At 37.7% G+C, this 12646-nt stretch overlaps 1 protein-coding gene across 3 annotated transcripts in view; it reads right to left on the reverse strand.

Moving 5' to 3' along the window:
• ZNF638 (zinc finger protein 638) overlaps positions 1-12646 on the reverse strand; it is a 71574-nt gene that overhangs the window by 45131 nt on the left and 13797 nt on the right. For all 3 annotated transcript variants that reach the window (XM_084626476.1, XM_084626477.1, XM_084626475.1), the window contains exons 3-10: positions 9817-9878; positions 9484-9522; positions 5544-5845; positions 2832-3181; positions 1309-1455; positions 998-1129; positions 591-649; positions 380-441 (exon numbers count right to left, since the gene is read on the reverse strand). In XM_084626476.1, coding sequence (XP_084482602.1) covers positions 380-441; positions 591-649; positions 998-1129; positions 1309-1455; positions 2832-3181; positions 5544-5845; positions 9484-9522; positions 9817-9878 — 1153 coding nt within the window. The remainder of the gene's footprint in view (positions 1-379; positions 442-590; positions 650-997; positions 1130-1308; positions 1456-2831; positions 3182-5543; positions 5846-9483; positions 9523-9816; positions 9879-12646) is intronic.

Raw genomic sequence — 12646 nt, forward strand, 5'->3', positions numbered from 1 at the left:
AAGGCACTTGCTGCAGTGCCTCCTGACTGCTGAATAACTGAGCAGCACTGGTATGGATCTTGGAGGCAGCTATTGCTTATGGGGCTGATCCATAGCCTATTAAAATTAACAGAAAAAAACCCATTGATTTTATATGACTACCAATACCATATTCACCTTTGCAGATAAAAGCATACAATTTGTGATCAAGCTATTGGAGCATAGGAGTTAGGGATTTATTTTCTTAAGGGGTGTGTGGTTGTATTGAGAGAGGAAATTTCAAGGACAAACCAATTGTTTTCTAGCCCCCTTCCAGCCACAACCAGGGTAGGCAAAAGTAAACCCATACTAGCCAAGGAGGAGGAAAGGGCGATATTATCAAAGAGTGACTAGAACGCACCTGCAGAAGCAGCTGGAGTAGCAGATTTAGTCTTCTTAGTAGTAGTACTGTTTCCATCTTTTCTAATATGAGAAAAACAGGATCAGAGATGACAGGTGGATTTCGTAAGTTTTTAAAAAACAATTTCACAAATGTAAAAACAGAAAGAAAATGAATTTTCAAGAATTACTAGCAAAAGTGTTACTTACTATGCATGCATGTCAACACTTACTTTGTACTCAATGCAGCTTTCTTTATGTTCTGTGGAGCCTTCTTCAGACTTACTTTGACCTGTAGTTTACAGAAAGAATATGAAGTAAAACTTTACTGTGTTCCCTACACATCTTACCTGTTACTATAGACTACATATTTTATGGCTCGGAAAAAATTACTACATTTATCCACAATCTTCTGTCCATAAACAAGCAAAAAACGAAAATAGAAAAAAAAAATCAAAGAAATGTAAGAGCTGGAATCAGATACATTTATATTTGTTTTAGACTACTGTTCCTCCATAGATGGAGATCCATACCAATCTTAATTCCCCAGAGAAACCTGTAGCTTTAATCATTCATTTTCTAAAGCTAACGTAAGAACCCAACAACACAACCCTACCCTGTTCCCCAATACCCTGCTTACCTGACCAGGAGGTGCTTTCGGTTTTTCTGCTACGCTGATTTTCACACGCTTCCCATTTACCAGCACTGGCACGGTCTCACCATACTTCACAGCTGCTATCACTGCCTCTTTGTAGTTCATTTCTAGGAAGGCCTAGAATAAATTGCAAGTTTGTTCTGAATTATTTGCCATATAATTGAAACTTAAGAATCAAACAATATTTTGTTTTAGGATCTCTGTTCACACCATGTCCATAGCCATGTACATTTAAGGCACTATAAGCATGGCATATGGATGCCACATATTGATGGACACCTTAGAATATAGCTTACCTCATTTCTAGAGCGAAGCACCAAGAGATCACTAACTTTACCAAATGGCTGAACAATTTTTTTAATATCTTGATCTGAAAAGCCATCATCCGGCAAATCCGAAATATGGAGAACTGTGCCACAACTCAAAAGCTTCTCTCTCAACAGCTGTAAATAACAAAACAATTTTCTAAGCCACGCACATTAGAAGAAAAAAGCTTTGAATGAAAATCGTTGCAATTTAGAAACAGATAGACTGGTAAGTTAACTTTTGGCACTTTTGTTTAATACTAGGATTGACTGTAAACCTGCCTTCCCTTCTTTCAAATCCTTGAGGGGGCCATTTAGGGGTCTGGGGCAAAAATTGGGGATTGGTCCTGCTTTGAGCAGGGGGTTGGACTAGATGACCTCCTGAGGTCCCTTCCAACCCTGATATTCTATGATTCTATGTCTAAAATTTTTTAAATTTACTTGTAAAACATGATGTGGGACCACAGTATAATGTAACTGTAATATTATGATCTATTTTGAATATTAGGGCTATTAGTTTTTAAAAAGTGTTATAGTTTTAAAATCCTTTTAAGTTGTTTGGTCTTATGATGCACAAAGTGCTTCACAGGTTCACAAATACTACCAATGTCATTTAGTTTCATTTGGATATCATCTATTTAATTTACATTTATCCTATTTACAAAGATATAATGTTCTTTTTGTTGTACACTTTGATGATGGGAAATGACATGCGTCTAGCAGCATGATTGGTTGCATCCATCACAACTAAACAATGCTAAATAATAAATTCTGCAGACACCACCCACTCGTTTATGTATGGTTTAAGGTGCCTATTAACAAATTTATGAGAACAGTCATGTGGTTAAATTATTCAAATGGAACCCAGGAGTTCTGGGCTCAATTCCTATCTTTACCACGGGATTCCCATGTGTATAAGGGCAAATAATCTAATCACTCAGTGCCTCAGCTCCTTATCTGTAAAACTGAGATAGTACTACTTTGTCTGTCTTGTCTATTTAGATTATAAGTTGCTCTGGACAAGGTCTCGCTCTTAGAATGTGTATATACAAGTGCTTAGCACAATGGGGTCCCTCAGTTGGGGCCTCCAGACAGTACTGTAATACACATTATCATTAATAAATACATAAATGAATGAATAAGAACTACGGAATAGATAGTACTGAAACAAGCACCACAGAAATGCATATTAATTGGTCAACACCGCACTGTTCTTATTTCTAAAACCAGAAAAGTGAATTCATGCTAAGAAAGCTGTCAAAGTCAGAGGCCAGAATGACCTATATGCATCTCCTGAATAATGTTCAGCTTTCAACATACCGTGTTGCAGTACTGCTTATCAGACTTACTAGCAAGTAGTCACTGCTACATTTAGATGACAATTTCTACTATGCAAAGCCAGCAAGCCAGCTGTTTAAAGGGAATAGTTACACCTTTTTCCAAATGATCTCCCTCAAGATGAAAAGTATTAACCAAATTCTCAAAACCACAATTGAAAATACAAAAACACTGACTCTGTTATAAGGAGCAGGACGAGGAGCATTGGTTTCCTTTGCAGCTTTCCCATCAAAATTCATCTCTTTCTTTTCTTGAACACCAGCAGTTTCAGATTTCATTTTAGAAGCAGCTGAGCCAGGCACAGATGATAAATCTTTCTTCAAAGTCTTGTGATGACCTGTAGCACTTAGTGGCTTTTTCATAGGTCCATGCATCTTCCCTACCCCAGAAATCCCTTGTGCAGGTGATGCTTTTCCTATCCCTGAGGACCCTTGTCCAGTTGCTTGAAGTGATTTTTGTTTATTGAACTCTGCAACGAAACTGGCTCCCAAACTTTTCACTACAGCCTCCAAAGCTGCCTTTTTGTCTGAGGAAAAGAAAAACAGTTTTTCTATACAATACATTGTTTATCACTTTCCCAAGCAGAATTGGAGCTGTAAGAAACTGCTTTATCTAAACAAATCTGATAATTTGCAAAAGTGCAAAGGAAAATTATGAAACAAGACAGAAAGGAACCTAATGTTTTTAGTCTAGTTTGTTTTCCTTTTATTGTTGTATATAATTAAAACTGTAGCAAAACCAAAAAACGTTACTTTTTACCATTAACATTGCCTGTTTTATTTCAGCAATACATTCATAGCCTGGACAAAGTAAGTAGGCAACAGTGAGTTTCCGTTCCTAAATATGTGCAGTAGCACAAAGCTGCAACGTTTGGATTGCAAACACTGCAGGGGAATTTTTCAGTATACAAACCTTATTTTTTTCTTTAAGTTCCAATTAAAACAATTAAAATAAAAATATTCTTTTGTAAACCTTGTTTACACAAGTTTTTAAGTTTTGGGCCTCAATCACCCCAACCACACAGTATATTCCCTTAGCAAGCATAACTCCATTTTCAGAACTAAGTTGCACACATAGTTGCCCAAAAGAATATGAACTTTTAAGAGCTGTACACACTTTCAAACTGGGTGAAACGAAGTGAGAGGCAGAGAAGAGGAAAAGAATAAAAAGTGTCATGTGTACTTTATATTTCTAAAATCTTCCAGCTAGCCTCCTAGAATTTTTTTTAATCCCATCCTGCTCATCATTCCCCAAGCCACTTTAAAAAAAAAAAAAAGACTTTCAAGTGTGAAAGAATTAGTAGAGATTTTAATATAGCTTTCTCTGCTCCTCCTCCCCCTGCACTACCACCAGCCCTCTCCTCTATTTATTGCCCTTGCCAGTGCATCCTCCTGTTCCTCTTTCCTCTCTTCTATATTGCAGTTGCCAGAGCAGCTTTGCAGTTATTATGCTGTAGGAGGGAGGGTTCTTCAACTGCTCTCTGCTCCAATCTCACCTCATTGATCTAAGAGGTGAGCAGGGGTACTATCAGGGTTCCCTCCCCACTCTCAACTCTAGGGTACAGATGTGGGGACCTGCATGAAAGACCCCCCAAGCTTATTTCTACCAGCTTAGGTTAAAACTTCCCCAATGCACAAATTCTTTGCCCTTGGAGGGTATGCCGCCACCACCAAATGATTTAACAAAGAATCAGGGAAAGGACCACTTGGAGTTCCTATTCCCCCAAAATATCCCCCGGAACCCTTACACCCCCTTTCCGGGGGAGGCTCGAGAATAATATCCTAACCAATTGGTTACACAGTGATCACAGACCCAAACCCCCCTGGGTCTTAGGACAATAGAGAAATCAGTCAGGTTCTTAAAAGGATTTTATTTTAAAAAAAGGTAAAAAATCACCTCTGTAAAATCAGGACAGAAAATAACTTTACAGGGTAACAAAAGATTAAAAAACACAGCAGAACTTCCTCTAGGCTTAATTTCAAAGTTACAAAAAACAGAAATAAACCTCCCTCCAGCAAAGGAAAAATTCACAAGCAAAACAAAAAGTAATATAACATGCCTTGCCTGGCTTTTACTTACAATTTTTGTAATATGAGAGACTTTTAGGATGGTTTATAGGAGAAGGAGTTTTCTGATCTGATGCTTCTCTGCTTCCCAAGAGAACACACAAAACAAAACCTCTCCCCTCCCAAGATTTGACCGTATCTTCTTTCCCCATTGGTCCTTTTGGTCAGGTGCCAACCAGGTTATTTGAGCTTCTTAACCCCTTACAGGTAAGGAGGAATTCTAGGCTACCCTTAGCTGTATGGTTATGACAGGTACAATTAACGTATTCTCTCAGCAGGCAGTGTAATCCCTTCTCCTCACTACTGACACTGCTAGAAGAAGGCAGGCCTAAGATCTTGAGCAGTGAGGAATCTGATGCCCTTCATAGAATCTGCAATAGTTGATAATGTCACCAAAAGCTAAAATGGTACAGGGATGACATTCCACACTGTTTTAGGTGTTGCTGAGGTTAAAAAAAACAAAAACAAAAAAACACTTTTGCAGGAGAAAAAGAAAACTGACATACGGAATTGTTAAAACATGGTTCAGTTCTCATAGCTCAGGAGATACCATCAGCTTACAAAACATCGTAACGGTCTGAAAATTTACCACTTCTATTAACACCTAAAATTATGAAAGGCTTAAAAAAAACAAAAAAAACCGACCACTTTCTCCAGCATTATTCCAGGCACTTGACAGCAGTTAGTGAACGGTGAGTTCCACTATTTCCACTATATAATCAAATTGGCAGGTGGGCTCAAGGACAGGTAAAGTTCCTGAAAACTACCAAAGTTTCAGTATGATAGCTTGCCCTTCAATTTCTGTAATATCTATCTCCTTACCTGGAGATCGTGTTGTCCTCCTTGATGTCCATTCATTGCTAGCAGATCTTTGGGGTCGTGGACTACACCTCAGAGGATTTCTAGATCGCTGTGGTGACCTAGATCTGTGTCTAGGGCTAGGACGACGCATCTGCCTTGGACTTCGACTTCTTGGTCTAGCTAGCCTGAAACGGCCAGGGCTCCGGGATCGGGACCGGCGAAGCATGTGGCCAGAGCCTGATCCTCTTGAATGCCTAGGACCAGGACTAGCAGAGTTGGAACGTCTCTTTGGGGTCTGATTTTCTTTTCTCTCGCCTTCATTTCTGTGAAACAAATGTAGATGACCAGATTACCCAAAGTAGTTCCTTCTCTAATTTGAAAGGGATCAATTCAATTTAAACAGTCTGTTGAAACAACTTGTGAAAATAAAACTAAAACTGGAGATAAGAGTAGGTGTGCTTCAAACTCCAGTAACACAAGTTCCTTAATGGAATTTAAGTACTGGGAATTGAGTTGGAGAGGTGACTAGAATAGAGGTGGCAACATCTGAAGGGAGAAAGAGAGGAAACTAAAAAGATAACCCCAAAGTTTTGAGCGTAAGAGACAGGGAGGATGGTGGTACTGTCAACAACAGAAAGAGGAGGAAAAGAGGGTCCATCAGAAAAAATAATTATGTGTTGAAACTGAGTTTCGTGATGGGCAATGCAGGACAATAGGCCTGCAAAACAGTCAGATACATGGGTATGAACAAAGACAACATGACAGGATTTAAGTAAATATTAGACAGCTGCAAATAGATGCTACCTACATTTGTGTGAACTGATGCAGAGCCAAAGTATATAGGAAGGAAATAATATAGAACAGAGCCTTGATGGCTAGGGGGAGAAGAAGGATCACATGAGAAGACAATGAAAGCAGAGGTAGTAGAACCTTGATAGACCAGGCCACAAAAGCCAAGGAAGAACAGGATGTCCAGGAGAGACTGATCAGTGGCTAAAAACTGCAAGGTGACTGAAGATTCATAGGTTTCAGAGTAGCAGCCGTGTTAGTCTGTATTCGCAAAAAGAAAAGAAGTACTAGTGGCACCTTAGAGACTAACCAATTTATCTGAGCATAAGCTTTCGTGAGCTACAGCTCACTTCATCGGATGCATTCAGTGGAAAATACAGTGAGGAGATACACAGATTCATACATACAAGATTCATAGAGGTTCTAAGACCAGAAGGGACCATAATAATCTAGTCTGACTTCCTGCATAACACAAGCAATAGAATTTTACCAGTAATTCCTGTATCAAGCCTAGCAGAAACAGATAAGGAAGTAGCAAACGCAAAATGTGAGGATGACAGGAATAGTGGGAAGACAGGGCAGTGTGAGAGAAAGGTAAAGGAGTTGTCACTGCAGTGTGAGGCTGTGTACTAAATCTCATTTTAGTGGAATTTGAAATTAGAGAAAGGCAACCTGTAAAGTCTTATTACTCATATCTCCATTAAAAAACAAAGTTTTTATATCACATAGACCAATCACAGTACTTAAGTAAAAACGTAACACTGCCCTATGGATGGAAGATCCAGTAACTGCTGCTGAACTGGGAACCATGCACAAGTAATACTTCCAGGCCCTTGAAAAACAGCCAGCAGCTCTGGGTCTGACTGACAGGCTATAATAGCAAGCTACACCCAATTTCTCTCACTGTATTACCATGATACAGATATTCAGAAAAGCCCCACCCCTCAAAAAAAATAAAAATAAAACCTTGCACACCCTTAAGCCTACTTAAGGTCCCTCAACCCAAGCATTGCTAATGTTAGAAAAGGTTCCTACCTCTAGGAACATGACATTCTCTTCATTCTGTACTGCACTGAGCACGTCAGTACTCAAAAACAATCATTAGCAACAAAAACATCCACTTGAAGTTTTAACAAAATTCTCTCTTCAATGAATGTTTCAAAACTTAGTCAGCCATACGTATTCTCAGACAAAATCACTAATACATTTAAAAAGGTGCCTGTGCACTAGATCTGTTCCAAATAATTTTTGTGTTCATATTTTCAGCCTTTTAACGAGAAGCTTCCCAGAAGATACAGAATCATAGAAACGTGTGGCTGGAAAGGACTTAGAGAGGTCCTCAAGTCCAGCTCTCTGGGCTGATGCTGGACCTAGTAAACCTAGAGCATCCCTGATAGGGGGTTTGTCCAACCTGTTCTTAAAAACCTCCAATCATAGGGATTCTACAACCTCCTTTGGAAGCCTAATCTAGAGTTTAACTACTCTTACAATTAGAAAGGTTTTCCTAATATCTAACCTAAATCTCACTTGCCACAGATCAAGCCTATTACTACTGTCCTACCTTCAGTGGATATGCAGAGCAAATGATCACAGTCCTCTTTATAACAGCTCAACGTATTTAAAGATAGTTTTCAGACTCCCCCTCAGCCTTCTTTTCTCAAGTCTAAACATGCCCAGTTTTTTTAAACTTCCCCCACAAGTCAGGTTTTCTAAAAACCTTTTATCGTTTGTTGCTTTCCTCTAACCTCTCTGCAATTTACCCACATCTTTCCTAAAGTGTAGCCCCTAGAACTGGACGCAGTGCTCCAGTTGAGGCCTCACTAGTGACAAGCAGAGCTGGACATTTACCTCCCATGTGTTACATACAAACACTCTTTGTTAATATACCCCAGAACAATATTAGCCTTTTTCACAAATGCATCACCCTGTTGCCTCATATTCAATTTGTGATCAACTATAACCTCCAGCTCCTTTTCAAAAGTACTACTGCATAGACAGTTATTCCCATTTTGTAGTTGTGCATTTGATTTTTCCATCCTAAATCAGGTACTTTGCACCTGTCTGAATATCATCTTGCTGAATTCAGATCAATTCTCCAACGTGTCAACGTCATTTTGAATTCTAATCCTCTCCTCCAAAGGGCTTGGAACCTTTCCCTCTTGGTGTTATCCTCAAATTTTATAAGCACACTCTCCACTCCATTATCCAAGTCATTAATGAAAATATTGAATTGTACCAGACCTAGGACTGACCCGTGGTACCCCACTAGATACATCATCTTAGCTTGACAGTGAAACGTTGATAGTTACTCTGTGATTATGGTCTTTCAACAAGATGAGTACCCATCATATAGTAATTTCATCTAGACCACATTTCCCTAATTTGCTTATAAGAATGTCATGTGGAACTATGCCAAAAGCCTTACGAAAAATCAAGGTATATCACATCTACTGTTTCTTCCCTAGCCCCTAGACCAGCAGCGCTGTCAAAGACAGAAATCTATCATTTCATGATCACCTTCATGCAAATTGCAAACATCTTGCTTAAAAGGTATAAGCCAACTTCAGGAAACAGAAAATTATCCATCTCTTTCCTGATTTATACACAAGAGATGCTAAAAATACACACAATTCTGAACAGAATATTCTGATTTTGCTGAAATATAAACAGAATTAAGCGAACAAGAGTAGAGATTTCAGTCTGTGTTTTCAAATAAAGTTGCTTCAGAATTCATGTATGCATAGATCTTAAGGTCAGAAGAGACTATCAGATCATCTAGTCTGACTTTCCATATAACACAGGCCATAGGTAATGGTGACATACTACCTAATGAGCCCAATAACTTGTGCTTGACTAAAGCATATCTGCCAGAAAGGCATCTAATCTTGAGCAAGACAGTACTGTTCTCCATACTTTTCCAGAGACTGTTCCCTCAGCCTTGTACTTTTCTCTGAAAGAGTAGCCCCAACAGTACAGTATTGCTGTTGAATAGAGAACCTATGATAAAGCATAAGAAACCCTCATTTAGTATAATTGTACAATAAAAACTTAAGGGCACCACAGCTATTACTCACAAGAGGTAAACTAGATAAAGGAAAAGTAAATCACTATTGTATTCATTTTTTATTGTTGGAGTAATTGAAAAATTGCCTGATTTCTCAAAGGTAGTTACCTCTTTGAAGAATGGACCTCAGGATTCCAATCAGGATACCTGTTTTAAAAATAAAATAGTCAATGCAACAAGTTGAACTTGCAACCTGAACTACTTTAATATTAGATTTCCAACTACGTTCCTAACTTATTTTCACTGCAATAGGTTTGGTAGCTCAAGTACTGGAGCAGGAACAACTGTAAGTATCTAATGCCAGCTTAAACTCTCTCCTAATCACCCAAAACAAATAAGGATGACAGATACATATAAGGCTAGTTAAAGAAATAGGACAGTGATATGGTATACCGTATGACTACCGTATAAATGTACACACAAATAACAGAAATCCCTTACTGTTGACGTAACTGACGGCAGCTCTCAATGTGAGCAGGATTATTCTGATGCTGAATCCAATCCTGTTGGAGGAAAAGATATCCACAGAAGTTTAATAATGTATAAATGCCAAAATTTGTCCAAAATTAATATAAAGCAAATTTTTCTATTGTGTCTTCCATCACTGGCAAAATTTTAGTTATCAAAAAATCTGATGTTTAGTTCAACTCTCTCATCTTAAATGACTACATTTTATACTAAATAAAAAACCACCAATATCACATTAAATTTGTTAACCAACACACACATACAAATGACGTCTTTAGCAGGAGTTAAATAGAAACAATGCATTAAACTAATCAAGTGAGTGGTTTCAGTCATCATTACTTAATTCCATCCTTAGAGGTTTTTAAGGCCCAGCTTGGCAAAGTCCTGGCTGGGATGATTTAGTTGGGGTTGGTCCTGCTTTAAACAGGGGGTTGGACTAGATGAACTCCTGAGGTCTCTTCCAACCCTAATCTTCTATGATAACTTAAAAAAAACCCTTTAACAGCCAGTTTATGTATAAGACTATTAGCTATCATCTAAAAAATTTAGAGTTTAATGTGTTGTTACTTACGTTGAGAAAATCTGACAAACCGAGAACTGCATAATTTCAGCAACACAGATGTTCGATATCAAAAGCTAAGTCATTAAGACTTATGCCATTATATTAATGCCTCAAACTCAAGAACAGAATTTTAAAATGTTCAGCCTTACTTATGCATTAAAATATATTGTAAACAAAATATTTTAAACTTTTATTTTCTGTCAGTTAATTCACGTGGAGAGGAAGCATTTTTTACCACATATAAACACAAATATTTATTTATATTTGGGAACATTTGGCTGGAAATTAATAACTGTGACACTATAGCCTAAAGGACCAATGCCTCACCTGCAAACCCTTATGTGCTTAAAGTTAAGACCATATATGAGTAGGCCAAATGAGACTAATTAAGGTTTGCAAGACTAGGGCGAAAGACATTATTGCCTAATCTACACTAGCAAATTGACCTACCTTTTGCTGAAAATTATTGGTACCAACAGGCAGTTTGTCAGTACAGACAGGTCTTATGGCCCCAAACTTGTAAAGTACTGAGTGTTCTCAAATCCCAATGAAAGTTTCCCTAAAGCCAATTGCTATTCCACTTTAATAATGGTTTAAAAAACAGATATTATATATTGCAACTAAACATGTAAACTTTTACAAAATAGCAAAATTCTAATGTAAAACCAGTTTTGCAACAGAATGAAAACCAGTTTTTAAAATCAATTAAATTGAAGTCCCATGCTACCGAAGCCGTAAGTGTTCCTTGTTGCAAGAACACAGTTACTGGTAAAAGCATATTATTTTTCCAAACACATTTCAGAGTTTGTACATAATATTAAAAAAAAAAATCACCTTGTGTGAAATTTTAGAATACTGTCCTGTCTTCCTCCACATGCCAGCAGAAGTTATCAAGATGGCGCAGAGAAATATTTGTAATGGCTTTTTTCGTTTAAAGCCACAAAAAGGGAAATTCAACTAACCCTGTCCTCAACTAGATCGCTCCACTTAAGTAACGCAGCAAAATTGGTACAAAACAGCACCTCACTGCTCGGCATTACCCACATACCAAAACAGCAGCATGAGTTACAAACTAAAAAACAAAATTCAGGTGTTGAAAGTTTATTTCTATTTAAAGTCGGTAAAACAAAGTTAAAATAAAACTTCCTATAGCTTATTTTTTTTAAGCCAGTCTCAGAGGGGTTGTGAGGATTCATTACTAGTGTTTATAAAACATTCTTAAGATTCAAAGTGCACAGTATTACTCATACTTTAATAGTAACACTTGTTTTGACAAAATATATTAAGAATTTTTTTTTTTTTAAAAAAAGACGACTACTATTGAAATTGTTTTCATTCAGGAACAAAAATATTTCAGGTTTCAGCGTGGTAGCCGTATTAGTCTGCATCAGCAAAAACAACAAGGAGTCCTTGTGGCACCTCTAAGGTGCCACAAAAACATTTCAGACTCTGAGACACTACGACTGCCATAGTTGACTGCAAAACTGTATGCATAGCAAAGTACACTTATTTAAAGATTGCAACTTGCACTAAAATACAAATAAATTTTCATAAACTACTTCTCCCAAAACTCAGCATCCATTTTTCCTACTCTTAGAATAAAATGTCTGTAGGCTGAACACTTGTAGCTAAAAAAAATGGGAGTTTAAATTGATTAATCTGTGGAAACGAAAGGGAAAGCAATTAACCCACCCACCATCTTCCTTCTGGTCCCAAATGAGAAAAATCACCACTCATTTTCAGGGAGGGGTGTAAAGAGGCCATTTTTGTTTCCAAGTCTCCTTTTAGCTAGCAATCCAACTAGCATTAACTAGAATGGCAGACAAAGTGATACATACAAATAAGCTAATCATTCGTTCTGAACTTTAATTTCCCCAATTCCCTCTGGTATTTCATATAATCATCATTCCCAATGTATTTCCTTCCAATTTCCAATCTGATTCCCTCAATCCCCAGGACTATCCCTCTCCCACCCTGCAATATAAGAATTTTCTTTCTGAAAAAGGTATGAACCAAGATCCCTCTATAGCATCGTAAGTGTTCCTCTTTTAGAGAGTCAAGCCTCATCTACATTAGCATCACACCTGCCATGCCAGGTTTGTTGCCCAATTACAATATTCAATGAGCATGTAACAAATTCATTCAACACTGAAATTACAAACCAATCTCATTCTAAAAATAGGGGATACTGACATTTTTAAAGCTAATATGTATTTCTACTGTACAATTTACCTAGAACGT

This window comes from Lepidochelys olivacea, assembly GCF_965140295.1.
Source record: "Lepidochelys olivacea isolate rLepOli2 genome assembly, chromosome: 4".
Classification (NCBI taxonomy): Eukaryota; Metazoa; Chordata; order Testudines; family Cheloniidae; genus Lepidochelys; species Lepidochelys olivacea.